This window comes from Lepisosteus platostomus, chromosome 13, assembly GCF_059453375.1.
Source record: "Lepisosteus platostomus isolate fLepPlt1 chromosome 13, fLepPlt1.hap1, whole genome shotgun sequence".
NCBI classification, from domain to species: domain Eukaryota; kingdom Metazoa; phylum Chordata; class Actinopteri; order Semionotiformes; family Lepisosteidae; genus Lepisosteus; species Lepisosteus platostomus.
Window position 1 is genome coordinate 41,278,773 of NC_142623.1, and position 15,104 is coordinate 41,293,876.

At 43.2% G+C, this 15,104-nt stretch overlaps 1 protein-coding gene and 1 long non-coding RNA gene across 2 annotated transcripts in view; one reads left to right on the forward strand and one right to left on the reverse strand.

Moving 5' to 3' along the window:
• Window positions 1-6,452: 6,452 nt before the first annotated feature.
• On the reverse strand, window positions 6,453-12,734 carry LOC148650641 (uncharacterized). Its single transcript, XR_015926176.1, has 3 exons — window positions 12,307-12,734; window positions 7,171-7,277; window positions 6,453-6,529 (listed from the first exon to the last, which is right to left on the reverse strand). It is a non-coding gene; the product is annotated as an uncharacterized LOC148650641 (long non-coding RNA).
• A 429-nt stretch (window positions 12,735-13,163) lies between these two features.
• Window positions 13,164-15,104, forward strand: part of neurl1b (neuralized E3 ubiquitin protein ligase 1B) — an 87,423-nt gene continuing 85,482 nt past the window's right edge. Inside the window, exon 1 of the mRNA XM_088604665.1 lies at window positions 13,164-13,294. Within this exon, the coding sequence (XP_088460791.1) occupies window positions 13,192-13,294 (103 nt within the window). The 5' untranslated portion in view covers window positions 13,164-13,191. The remainder of the gene's footprint in view (window positions 13,295-15,104) is intronic.

Sequence of the window (15,104 nt, forward strand, 5' to 3'; positions counted from 1 at the left end):
TGCACAATTTTACAGGGTCAAGGTCTGGTCGCTCACTTGGTAAAACTACCTAAAGTACCTTGGGAGTAACGTGGAGGACAACACATTTTCACTAACAGACATGTACCAGGAACATATTTCTATTCATACAAACAGGTCTAAACAGGTCATGGTTTCAAAATCCTTTAGATTTGCAACAGGACAGAGTGACAACAACACTTTGTTATAGATTTCCCTTTTCTGAATTCAGCCTTGTGTCTAGTAAATAAATTACTTTACCCAGAAGAAACCTAGGACAATGCGGAAACTGTTCTGCATAGTAATGGACAGGCCACAAAGATTGTAGATAAAATGGTAATTCACAGAGCTATTTTGTTTAAGGATAGTAAAGAATTTTATTGAATTTCATTTTATGCAATAATAGTACCAGGGAAAAGCATATAAAACAGAACAGCATGAAGGAGAGTTCAAAGTCATGTTACAGTACACAATTGTGGAGATTATATAATAAATTCTGTATGTTGTACACAATGGTACTTCATGTCTTAGATTAAGGTACAAGAGGGGACTCTATAAATGCGAGACACTCTGGAATAAGACTAACATAGTGGAGAGCAGAAAAGGGATTCCACTAGAATTGCTAGGTTATTTATTTCTCTACTTTAAGATCCTTGCTTAAACCGATGAGGAAATTGCTTTTACTCAAATTAACGCTTTTTTGTCCCTGTAAACTGACCACTTACAAATGCCCTTAACATGTTTTGCATAAGGACTGAAATGGCACACCTTCAGCGCTGAGGCCTATTATTTCCAATGGCTTGGGTGTGGCTGATACTTGGATTCCTTTTAATACAAGGATGAGGCAATGGAAAATTTCATTATAGGCTCTTTTCCTCACCTCATACGTGTTGTGTGCCGATGATTATGGCTCTCAGCTTTTGGTTGCCTACGTCAAGCCTTTGGCCTCAGCTTTTTAGCGCCTTATCCTGCATTAGCGCCTTCCTAATCTGGCTCCGTGGATAAGGCCACTTGGAGCTCCAGCACGCTGACGTCACAGTCTACAGGAGCTCCCATTGGCTGCAGGGCTTCAGTGTTGCTCATTGTCTGGGTTCTGAAAGGTCTCCAGGTTTTGTCGGTCATACTGTAGCTATTGCTGACTTTGACCGAATGAGCAACACAGCACGTGCCCAGTTCACAAAACTGTAGCCTGAATGCTTGGGGATGACCCTGGTTCATGCTGGTTCACTCATATAGGTTCTTTCGCACAGTAGGGAATAAGAGGACTGGTTTTAATAATGATGTGAGCTATAAACAAACAGCCTTCTAAGAACAGGGAATATTTTGCTTGGTCCATTACCGATTATTAAATAATAATTAACGCTAGAGCTTTAAGATCTAGAAACTGCTGCTTTCTTTCACAGCTCTTTTTTTCCTAACTGGCTACAGTAAGTTGTTGGATCTTTGCAAGTCTGATCGGAAGAAGTCCCAGATCACTTCTTGTAGTGTAGTCTTACTCAAATAACTAAGTCCTGCACTTTTAACCATTTCAAAGATAAAAAGAAAATGGGGGAGAGCAGAATATCATGACAAAAAGATTGAAGGAAAAATTGAAATTATTTCTTGCAAATTTACAAGGTTCTTTATTTTTTTTTTTTCGAGCCTAAAGGAGATAGCTTCAAACTTTCTAACACTTCTTAACAAGGTGCAACCTGGGTAACACATCATATCAAGAGGACAGTCATTTTGATTGCATGGAGAACAGGGAAGATGAACAGACTGTGACTTAAATCTCACTTAATATTAGTTCCACTGGAAATGATGTATTACTTCATATGTAGTTAAAGATATGGACATTTACTGTAACGTTTACTCTGCTGTCAACTATGAATGTCTAGAAATATGCCTTTGTTTGGAACAAAGCAGTTTCCATAGTGTTTAAGTTCTTGTTCTGTAAGATGAAAACAGCTCTATAAAACTACGCTTATTCTCCGGGCTCCGTGTGGTTCCCACACGGACAGCAGAGGCATCCGTTGCGTGATGGAGACAATTGCCGTTATCTTACAGACCTGGTAACTCTAGAAGGCTGAGGGCGCTGAGTAATTTCCTGCCTAGCTCTGCTGACTATAAAGGTCATCGTTAGCACACTCGATTCACTGGAAGGCCTTCGCTTGAGAATGTGACAGACCATTTTTAATGACAGGGAAGCAGCTTCCTAGGCCTCGAAATGACAGGGAGACAGACAGCGTGGAAGCACAGTGCTGAAAGGATCATTATTTCGGCTGATTTTAACTACATTACCTTTCACAAACCAGTGATACACTGGCTAGAACACCCCCTGGAAATCACAGGTCATCTGGCTCTGACTCTCCCGTGTATCTCTTTGAAGATTCCTTTCTGATGAACGAAAGCCGTTTCAGCCATAATAAAGAGTAAACCCATGTGTTCGCATCTTAATGGGATTTTAAAAACCGGCATTATTTTCCAAATTACTACAACCCCTACTGCTATGCTCCAGTTGCAAGCTTGTCATTTTAAACGAGACTTAGACGTACAGTGTACTGTATACTGTATATTTCTCTCCTGGGAAATAGCTGAAAATCAACTTGACAGTGTGATTTAAAATTTCTTGTGTCTCATTTCGGGCAACTATCATTCAGACAATCTGTGGAATATTTCTTTGTTCCTTTGCTGCCCGATGCCTTAATCTGTGCACGACAGCTGAAAGAGATGAAGTGGCGTTTTTGAAGTCATGTCATGTCATTTACCAAACAGCTTTATGCCATACGGTGTTGTGGGAAACAGCGAACGCAAGGCAGGGTACACCCTGGATGTGGCACCAGTCCATCGCAGGGCCAGTGCAGGCCCATCATACATGGGGACAATTTGGAGCCCACGGTAAAGGCCGAGGAGGGAAATTTGGTCCAGAAACCGGGATAACTCCCTACTCTTATCGAGAACCCTGGGATCTTTGATGACCACTGAGAGTTAGGACCTCGGTTTAAACGTCTCATCCAAAAGACGGCGTTTTTTAAGCGAATACTTAAAAGCACTCTGAGCACAAGCGGGCTGACATCATTTGAACACAGACCCAGTGAAATACAGGAGTATTACATTTCCTTTTACTGCCCTGTGGCTTCGCTCCAGCCCTCACAGGGCTCCCTCTGTCCCTGCACTTGCCTCACAGGGAGCCAACACAAAGGCTCCAGGGGGATTAGAGGGAAAAGGGGCAGCAGAGCCTTTCAGATTGCAGACTTAAAATGAAAGATTGGGAAGTGCTGTCCACACGCGCCATCCCAGTCCAGCCAGCTCCCGGGTGGGCCCGCGCTTCGGATTGTTAATGCCAGTGGCCGGACTTGAACGCGCCGCGCGCCGCTCAGAAACACGAACGAAGCACATCGAATCACATGCAAGGAGGTCATGCCCGATGACCGAGGCGGGGTCTCTCTCCAGTCAGCACACACCGAAGCACATGAGAGTGCTGCCATGTGTTGGAATAAGCCAGGGAATCTGCTCTTCAGGATGACCTCTCGCTGGGCTGAATCGCAGCTGTGTCTCTCACACGGCCATTTCTTTTTCTGGAAGCTTCTCAGGCCGTGCCAAGGCAGCAAGAAATTATTATTATTATTATTATTATTATTATTAATTATTATAAGAAATTATACCCCCCAGTGACCCCTTAGAGCCAAAGTAGCATCTCCTGGACTCAAGAAAATCATCGCTGCTTATAACCTGTGAAACGTGGTCTCTCTTGAGAGCCAGCTAACGCCGTGTAAGACTGCACGTAATTCTGGACTGTCCCCCACACCAAACCAGCAGAGCTTGCAGACACGGACTGGTGCATACCTGGGCTTCAGAGAAATTCGATCTCTGCGCTCCCAGCTACAAATAGATCAACACTTCCTGCCATGCAGCATCAGGGGCTCTGAGGCTGGCGATTCCCCCGTGAGAGTTTAACAGTACGCCGACCAAACCAGGCAAACGTTGAAAAATCGGTCTTTCCTCTTTCCTGAGCTTGTTCCCAACAGGCAAGAGGCTACTTCACATCCTTGGCAGAGACACTGAGACTTGTTTTAAATTCAGAATAAACAGTGGAAACTCTGTTTCTCCTTCTTCTCTTTTTTCATTTTGAGAACTTCTCTTGTCTTGTTGAGACACTACTGTAATACGCCCAGAACTGATACAGACACACTCACCACAATACATCTGTGGCTGTTCACATGATGAATTCACAGTAGAGATTAGTGAGCATGGGATTGTGTTATTACAAGGTGTACTAAGCTTTCAGACAACAATACAATGCACAGACCTGACAAAACAGCTTTGTCGTGGTTTGCAGTTTTCAACCTTGGAGTATCATAGCTTTCCTGAAGATGACTAATTCCTTTTTTTAACTGTCCACACTGCACAGGCTTCAGTCAACGATAAACCAGAAGCATTTCCACTGCACTTTGCACAACAGCTGAATCAGAGCAGGACCAGCGTTCCTCATGTTCTGTCTTAACACAAGGCCAAGACAATGGCATGAAAATGTGATTGAGTAACATCACTTTTTACAGGCAGGATGTTCTTTCTTTGTATAATAAACAGTAGGCTCTATATTCAGTTAACTGCTTTACAACTGAACAAGATTTCTAGGGAACAAGCAAAACATGTATTAGAGATGGGATTTAGATAAGTACTGCCTGTTAGCTGTTGCTGATAACGTTATCTGATATTAAGGAGAAAAATGTACATAGTGCCTCAGCGTTTATGTGATTCTGAGCTTTTAGCAGGACGAACTTTTATTGAGGTCAAGGGGTTCTGGGGTTTGTCACCCGAAGCAAAAACAGTCTTGAAGAAAGCCGTGATCACGGGGCTGGTTTTTAAACTGTTAAAACGTGACGCAGGCACGAAAGGGCGAGCATAACCCGCTAGCGGATGCAGATTTCTATGTATCTCCATTGATTTAGCAGGGCATAGCATTATTATACTATTTTGCCCGAGTTAAAGCTAAAATAGCACGATTTCACCCGCTCTTAAGCAACTCTCGCGGCTGGGTACAACATCCAATCTCACTGCCTTCACGCCGCCTGACCCTCGCAGCGGTCGAGGGTGACGTACAGAGCCGGCCAAGGACATTCCTGAAATATCTGAACCTCAGATTTGCACGTGTCTCCTGGCGGCGGCTCGCCTCCGGAGGCGGCGCCTCGGCGGTGCCGGCGGATGCAATTTGTCAAAGGCTTCCTCCGTTCCTTTGCTGTTAACGACAGTCGTGAAAACGATTTCTGGATAACAGGACCAAAACGTTTACCTTGCAGATGAGATAACTCCTGCCTTTTAACTTGTCTCTTCACCCTAAATGATCTTAAAATTAAAATACTGCACCGCTAGCACGAGTCCGCTACCACCATTACACCTAATAAGAAGAATATGTGAATAATAACATCATTAGAAATATTTCGCAGCCAGCATAAGCAATATAGAAAAGTTTTCAGTTTTTTTCCAGATGGAATTGTATGCTGACAGGCTGAATGGGCACGATCAATCCCTACTTCTGCCGGAGAGCAATGTCAGGGATTACAGAGAATATTACTGTACCGTTAAGAAATCGTGTCCTACTCCATATTCGGATAGGCGGCTTAATTGGGGAAGCTGGAGAACAAAAGAGATAGTAAACCTGCTTATATGTGTCCTAGTAGCTCACTGACCTAACAGCTCCAATAAGGCCACCTCACTGAGGTACAGTAGCTTCCACAAACACCCTGCCACTATGAAAGCAGCAAACTGTGTAGCTAAGTACCATATGAACTGCAGGCAATTATATTTCTATTCATATCCACTTGTGTTCTGATCCACACAAGTCATTAGTAGCTGGTGAATGATGAAGTCATACAGTCTAGTAATAATAATAATAATAATAATAATAATTGCTTACACTTATATAGCGCTTTTCTGGACACTCCACTCAAAGCGCTTTACAGGTAATGGGGACTCCCCTCCACCACCACCAATGTGCAGCATCCACCTGGATGATGCGACGGCAGCCATAGTGCGCCAGAACGCTCACCACACATCAGCTATCAGTGGGGAGGAGAGCAGAGTAATGTAGCCAATTCATAGAGGGGGATTATTAGAAGGCCATGATCAGTAAGGGCCAATTGGAAATTTGGCCAGGACACCGGGGTTACACCCCTACTCTTTTCGAGAAGCGCCCTGGGATTTTTAATGACCACAGAGAGTCAGGACCTCGGTTTTACATCTCATCCGAAGGACGGCGCCTGTTTACAGTATAGTGTCCCCATCACTATACTGGGGCATTAGGACCCACATGGACCGCAGGGTGAGCGCCCCCCGCTGGCCCCACTAACACCTCTTCCAGCAGCAACCTTAGTTTTTCCCAGGAGGTCTCCCATCCAGGTACTGACCAGGCTCACACCTGCTTAGCTTCAGTGGGTTGCCAGTTGTGAGTTGCAGGGTGATATGACTGCTGGCTATAGTAGTATATAGCTCAAGTAGGGAGCTGCGTCAGCATGCGCAGGCTGCAAAGGAACAAGTAAAGATGTATTCCATGCTGAAAAGAGAAGAAAAGAAACACAAGTTTAGGCTGTGGAGCCTTCTTCAGGTATAGTTTAGTATATACTGTAGTCAGTAGAATGGTCAATCTACTGTACATGTTTTGGTTGATCTAACATCCATTACAAATATTTCTAGAGGTGGCAAAACTGAGCATTGGATTCTAGAAACTTTGCAGATTTTGAAACAGGGGGCTTGATTTAAATACACAATTGGGAGTTTCCATTCAGTAATTTATTTTTTTGTAAATGATAACCATTTACTTTAAAATGTCTTATTCCTTTATCATTTCACTGCCAAATGCATCTTAGTATTTGAATAATGTAAAAGTACAGTAGTTTTAAAGAATCACATTATTCTTCCTTACTGTTTGCTGTTTATTACTACAACAGATAAATTCCCTATAAATCAACACAGTATAAGCTGTGAATCAAGCAGGAGCTTACACATTTATGTCCAGTTTTATCCGTTTACTATGTTTGGATCTTATATAAATGAACACTCTTAATATGTTCTCTAATATTTTTTATATTTGACATTCAATAAGCAAAGTATTAAATTAAGTAACATAAATACTGTAAAAGGGGCTGAGGATGACTAGTTCATTTCTCTCTGTGGCCATCTACTTTAACCACGCACGCAGATGTGGCCTTCATCTTGAGCAGACATGTTCTTCGGAAGTGGTGCAAGCAGGGACCTGAGTCCGTGAGCAGGCTGCAGAAGAACAAGATGAGCTCAATTCCTCGCTGAAAAGCAGAAAAACAAAAAAACGCAATATTTCAGCAATATTGATCCTCCTTCATACTTCTTTTCACTACCTCACACACTTGAGGAAGGCAGCGGAAATGTATGTAATGTATGTAATGTAAGAAATGTATTCTTTCAACTGTTCAACATGGCAATACGTTCTTCATTCTCAGCATGGTGTTTTTGACTACAGGAAACAGATGATGTCCAGGTTTGATTCCATTTTTTACACACGAAGCAACTAAAAACCAGCACTGACCTGTAAATGTTTATGATCAAGCCAGGTTACAAAGGTAAATCCAAAACCTCACTTACAAAATCTGGAATTTACAATGACAGTAAACCAACTGGCCAAAATGCAAAAAAAAAGAAGAAAAAAGATCAGTTTCCATTTTCAGTGTTCGTCTTCACACAGCTACTGACAGACGTATCAAAGGCTCTTTTCAGTCAAGGAATTTCATGCCATATTGCACTTCTGACTTCAGTACAATCCTTGCTGTACATGAAATACCATGTGTTCTGCAGCCCCCCTGCCTGTGATATACACACTCTGTCTTGTGATGGAGTTTGTGATATATGAAGTGAACCTTTCTAGGCAGGCTGGGGCAAGCTGCAGGCATGAAAATACAATTAGACTATTTGCATTGAGTTAAGGGAAGGAAACTCAAATCGTTCCTTTATTTGGAATGGAAATCAGAATTTGCCTCGAGCACGCAGAAGCAGGAATTAAGTGTGATCTGAATTACTGCCAGATGTTTTGTACAATGGCAAGTCTGTGCTGCCTGAGTATTGCCACTCCCACTGAAGGTATTTCTTGAAGTTTATACAAATGTGCTTTTTTGTATGTGTGGGGATGTGGAATTTTAAAACAGTTACTCCCTCTGGTTTCCACGGGCATTGCAAAAAGAAATAAATCAGGTTGAGTCTGAATGTGCCTTTAAATGTGTTTTAATCTTCTCTTTTATTCATATATTTTTATTAGCCTTTGGGACAAACCATATATATACACACACACAGCATAAACAGAAAAAATATTTTTTTTAAACTAGTTTTGGGTCTAATCATGCACTTGAATTAAAAACTCCAAAATGTGGAAGAAATTAAAAAAAATATAGGATATACACTTAAGAAGTTTAAATAATATGAAGGTACTATTGAGGAGTTTTTTTAAGGGAGGGTAAAACGTGATTAAATATCATCCTGCAGTATAAGGGTCTCATCCATCAACCAGGAGCTGAAGGATTCTAGTTCATGTTCTAGTTCACTCTGCCCCAGTTGCTTCACTATGCCCAGTTGTACAAATACATGTCAGGATTGCTGGTGGGTCAGTCTGTGATGGACCAGAGTCCCATTCAAGGTGGACTCTCAGTCTGTTAAACATGGGTATGATGAGCCTCTAGGCCCAGAATAGAGCCTTCTGCAACTTGAAAAGGATGTCTTCTAATGTGCTCGTGAACTTTTACTTGAATACCTCTTTTGTCATCTTCACGTATTTAAATACTTGGCTTCTCTACACTTTTCACTTATTTAAATTTGTTTACAGCGGTTAGCTGTTGACGGACAGCAAGGTGACCTGTTTACTTTCCTGTGGTCGGCGAAGGAAAGACGGCGGACCTCAAGACAGCCAATTCACGTCCAACAGCAGCAGCGGACCTGTTGCAAATAAACACTATATACCCTATCCACCACTGAGAAAATAACGCGCTCTGCCAGGGGTTATACATAGACGAGGAACAAAACCGCGTGTTTTTTTAATTTACGCACTCTCCAGATGGTTGGAAACGCTGTGACTCTGTTGTTGTTATTGTTGTTGTTTTTTTTATTTACGTTATGTTACTTTAGATGAGAGAAGCGTGATCTTCTACAAACACTTTCCACGATGCAATATCCCGGGGTTTGATGCCTTCGCCTGACGTAAGGAGAGGACGCTGAACCAGGCAGCGGTGCTGGAGATGTACTGTCCGCGTTGCCCAGGCAACAGCGCCAACAAAACAGTGCGCTCCGGCAGGCAGGGGAATGCGCAATCTAAGCACTGGTACCGCAACGAAGCAGAGATAGCCAATATGAGCTGTCAAATATCTGTCAGCTGGTTAAAAATAAACAGAAAACACGCACAGTACATACAGAAAGGGGGTGATAAAACGGATGTGCAGTTTATAGAAGCCGGGCAAATACTGCAGGTCAGTATTATCTGATACTTTGTTAAGTGGTAAATTAAAACGAGTTGTAAATAATATTTAAAAACTGGTTACGGTTGGTTGCTTTTTTTTTTTCGTTCATGTTTTGTACAGTACCGCCGCAATTACATTTCCGGAAATCAAACTTCCAACAAGTACTTCTGTGCGGGACTTAGCAGCAACAGGGCAGGGAAACAATAAGCTCCTTACCTTGTTTAATTGCTGTATTTTCGTAACGCTGGCAGACATTACATCAAGGCCGGCTTTCAAAATGACCCAGTGCAATCCTTTGTGTGTGGGAACGGGAAAAAACTAACGTGTTGTGGCATAAACCCATTATCTTTCACCTTACGCACTGTGATGGGTGTTGACTATTGCTACTGACTTCCAACACATCTAAAACATGTTTTAATCAATCTGCATTTCGTTTTTTTTTTAAAGTCTAGCTTCCGAGCGACGTCCGGACTCGTGGGAACGACCTTCTTTTTAAAGACCTGTTTTGTTTGTGGGGGTTATTTGTGATATAAAACCTCCTATTAGTTCCCCATGCCCACAGGTTTTAAAATCGTGAGCCGCTGTAAAATGGGGTATTATTGGCATATATTCTTAACTGGTTCCCTCAGCAAGATACATTTACATTTCCTATCACTTACTTAACAAATGACGTACACTTAATGGGGAAGCGATTACCTAACCTAGTAAAATACGATGTCAGCATTTCTTAACGGTATCCGATTAGTCAGAGCAGTCAGATTTTGTCTGCTAGAGTGGCTGGAAATGCTTGATTTCCACATTTTAACATGTTTTGGTTAATCAGAATGTCCTCCGAATGCTGCAATAATGTCTGAGAAATCATCACCACCGATGAGAAAGCCCATTGTCTCTGATACGGCCATGGCTTAAAACTAGACTTTGAAAATCCTGGTGAGCTGGACATGACAGTTCCTTTAGGAACGGCCAAGTGTGTCTCAGATCGTACCACACACCAAAGGGAATCAGGACTATACGTGCCCTCCTCAGTCATCAAACAGGAACCTCTGGGACATGACACAGATCTTCAGCTTCTCCCACTGACTCCCTGTGTTAGAAACAAGTTGTCCAACAGAATCTTACAGCGCACACAGACTAACCACTTTTCTGTGCTGTGTAAGGAACTCTGGTGCCCTGAAGTCTTAATCCCGCACATTCTAGGCCATTGTTACAGAAGGGTAAAAAATGAATAAGATCTTTCTGAACATCCTAAAGAAACTGAACTTCATTCATAGTCCTTTGTTAAAGACTTGATCAGTGTTTTTATCCCTCCTGAGATATATGGTCTGTTTCAACTCCTACTTCCTGCTAAAAGATTCACTGTATCTTCGATGGGACTATTTCTTTTTGTGTCAGGCTAGTTAATTAACAAAACACATTTGCACTCAAAAGAGCTATCTGGGTGAAGGTCATTGCTGCAAGGCGTCACAACCATCTTCTAGAGAGGATTTGAACCCACAACCCTCAGCTCTGGAGTATACAGACTTAACTCACTACCTCACCGCCGACAGCACTGCGATCATATTTTATTTGTAAAGGAACAAGTTAAGGTTTATTCCAGACTGAAAAGAGAAGGAATACAACACAATGTTTCGGCTGTGGAGCCTTCTTCGGTTGTAAGAAAGACAGGGCAATCAGCAAAGATAATATAGCTTGGCTCCCGCCTCCTCCTCTCTCCTGGCCTTTGTTTCCCCATGCTGTATTATCTTTCCCGACTGCCCTCTCTTTCTTACACCTTTTCAGCAGGGAATAAACCTTTACCTGTTCCTTTGCGAACAGCCTTTCGCACCGGCTCTAGATCTACAACACTTCCAGTTTGTCATCACAGTACGCGAGCTCCCTCTGCTGGACCTAGGCGAGATAAATTCAGAAATCTAATCCCAGAGTTCCCACACCTGCCAGAGTCACAACGGGTCCCAATCCTACTGGGAGAGGGAGGAGGGAACTCAGTTGATCTGGCAGCCCAGTATGTGATCTCCTGTCACAGCCTGAGGAACAGTGAGTCCGTCTCCCAATAATGCTCCAGCCGCCTACAGTATATGTCAATATTTTATAATATGTCTTTGTTGTAAATGTCTGTAACATGTCTGTAGATTTTATTTTACTTCTATTTTTTGTTTTGTTCTATGTTAATTTTATTATTTTTATTTGCTTTGGCAACACTGATTGTACCCATCGGTCATGCTAATTAAAGCACCTTGAATTGAATTGAATTGAATTAAAAAGAACATATTTTCCCGGGGAAAAAAAAGAAAAAAAGAAAAAGGAAACTGTGACTTTTCAAAGTACTGTACTTTGGCGCCCTCGTGTGTGTGAGAGATGAAGGTCAACACCGCAGTTTCAGGGAGCTCAGTAAGTTCTTGCTCTCTTTTCGATTACGACTCATTTTAATTTCGTACCTAGGATTTTAGCCCCCAGTCTTCCAGTTAAGAGGTCGGAACCCTGACCACGACTCAACACCGCTTCCCCCCGTTCGTGTTGTTTTTTTGTCGTCCCGCCTTCCACCCGTGTAACTACAGCACGTCAGACGCAGCGGGACATGCAGCCCCTGGCCCGGGGCAGGGCAGCCGGGCAGCCGGGCAGCCGGGCAGCCGGGCAGCCGGGCTGCAGCTGCAGTGAGGATCCCCGGGGTGACCGGACAGCCGCTCAGCTGCCTGTGAAGCAGACACCTCCCCTAGAATAGTGCTTTTTACCCGCGCCTTCTCCAGTACGACCTTTACCAGACCCCATCTGGCTAGGCCACGCTTAAACCAACGTGAATCCTCAACCAGATTTTTTGTAGCTATTTCTGAACCACGGCATTCCCAATTTAGCTGCTCACCTGTCGTGAAGACCCCATTAGCCTATAAAATATCGTGTATGGTTTTGCTGCCTTGGGTTGTTCAGGGAGACTTTGCGGCGATGGGTCTCCTGTGCGTCACATGAAGTCTCGATATTGTTTCCACAAATCTTTCCGAAGCAAGATTAAGTCGCCTGACCACATACAACTCCAATATTTTTCGCAATAGGCATTGAAAATAGTCCGTGGAGTGTTGTAAGACTGGTAATAATATATGTCCTAAGCTAAAGCCGAGGGCTGGACCATGAACATCTATTTTCATGTCCTAAAATTAGATGTTCTTTTTTTTGGTGCCTACATTATTCCTGTATTCATAAGTATTCTGCTTGAATAAAATAGCAGAGCAAGCCCGGATCTTGTTATTTTAACTGGCGTGTGTCTCAAACTCTTTCTATAAAAATATCGCAGGATCGTTTTTTAGCAGATATACAGTTAGCACTTGGCACCGACACCCACACTCGAGAACTCCCAAAGCCTTCCCTCCGGCCGGCCGCGGCGCGCTGCCCTCTCCGCTATTGGACAGCTCCTCGGAGATACCGATATCCACGTGTTGTTGTTTTATCATTTAAACACAGATCAGGCGGGAGTTTCTGTTAAATTGTGGGGTGTTTTTTTTCCCCCTCTCTCTCTCTCTGTTGCGCTTTTTTGTTTCCTTCGGGATGACGCTATAGCTCGTTGAATCTCCGCTCAGGAAGAAGAAGAAGAAGAAGAAGAAGAAGAAGAAGAAGAAGAAGAAAGAGAAAAACGTTAGAGCGGGTTATTTCTTTCTTTCTCCTTCCTCCTTCCTCCTTCCACCACCTGCTGCACCTCGACCCGAGCTGTAGATTCGTTAAGGTATTTCCACCTGCGTCCGCCGACCGCCCCGAGATGGGAAACAGTGAATCCTTCCCCGTGCCGAGCAGGCAGTCCTGGAGCGCGCTGTCCCCCCCGGTCAAAGGCGCCGACTGGCAGCGAGCGGGCGGCACGGCCGGTGAGTGACTCCCGTTGTTTCCACTCGGCGCTGCGGCGTTTGACAGGGTCCTCGTTTCCCCCCCACGCTTTCCCACGGCCAGCACGCCGCATGTGTGTGCAGCGAGATTAAAAACAAAAGAGAGAGTGACAGATACTCTGGGATTAGAGAAACATTCTTCCCGAAATTCAGAAATCTAATCCCAGAGTTCCCACACCTGCCAAAACCACAACAGGTCCCAATCGTACTGGGAGAGGGAGGAGGGAACTCAGTTGATCTGGCAGCCCAGTATGTGATCTCCTGTCCCAGCCTGAGGAACAGTGAGTCCGTCTCCCAATAATGCTCCAGCCGCCTACAGTATATGTCGATATTATATAATATGTCTTTGTTGTAAATGTCTATAACATGTCTGTAGATTTTATTTTACTTCTATTTTTTGTTTTGTTCTATGTTAATTTTATTATTTTTATTTGCTTTGGCAACACTGATTGTACCTATCGGTCATGCTAATAAAGCACCTTGAATTGAATTGAATTGAATTGAGACAGAAGAGAAGTTGGCTCGGGATGGCGTGGGCTGCACACGGTGGGCGTTGTGTTCCGAGAAACACGCCAGGTGACACACGGGGGTAAACCTGCCGTTTCTTACAGGCAAGATAGGAGCGCCGTGCCCTTCGGGGTCCCGTGGACAGAAATCCGATCGCAATCTTTCCAACTATTGTCGTGCATTTTTTTCCCAGTCAATACCTGCCAGTTACCACACGGGACTCCTGCGTGCAGTGTATTCCATTTGAAAAATGAAACTCCCAACCGCTCCCCTAGGAAATATCCACCTGACAGCAACTGTTGCTGCTAATTGGCATGTTACCATTATTGACTAAAGACGGTCGCTCTTTTTTTAATGAATGCGTTTCATTCTTTTTTTGTTGTTGTTGTTGTTGCTGGTATTGCTATTTATCAATTTCGGGGTGAAAACAAATGTATTTAATGCTGTATTGAAAATGTTTACTCTTTGACGAGAAGTTTACTGAACTGTGGTTTTGTAATTATAAGGTATCCACTTAAAAAAATGGATTAAAATAATTCGTTTATTTTCGACACGTTGTTCAAAAGTACTCTGAAACCCAACGTACCCTAATCCGGCAGTTATGTGCGATTTGTGCCGAAGAATAAGGGTGCACAATGCGTGGACCAACCTGTGATTGACTCCGCTATCCAACACACTTCGATAGGCCTGGAAAGGTTGTTTTACTGAATCCAGCAAATGCGTCTTAATCAAGATGAGTTACATTTGCGTGTTCATTGGTTAAATTGCCCTGAAGGCTCCTGTGGCCTTTTCCCTCCTTTCAATTTTACTCTGGAAAGAAATGAGTACCTTAAAGATCAGAATTTAACAGGTAGGCATCAGTCGCTAAAGTTTGACAGTTGTTCGGATTCTAAATTGGATTGGCGTTGTGGTGTGTAGTTCTGAAACCTCTAGACTAGATTTTAATAATTTGCTTAAGAAACAGTCTGGCTGTTGTACCACACATGCTGTTTCTGGGGGTACAGAGTACAGAAGGTCTTCCAGTTGTGCTCAAAGCTGGGTTTTGGAAAAGCTTTAATGAAACTGAATGAAGCTGACAATAATTCTCAAGTTGTGTTTGAACCGATGACAAAGCCATACGTCCATTTTAAAACAAATGATGATCTCACAGCTCCTCCTGTACACCGCTGGGATTTCATGTCATATTGCTCTGCTTTGGCTCGTGGGGTTTGGTTTTATACAAACTGTTCTGTTTTTTTCTGTCTTTTGAGGTTTTGATAACACCTAATTGGCAAAGGTTATGTAC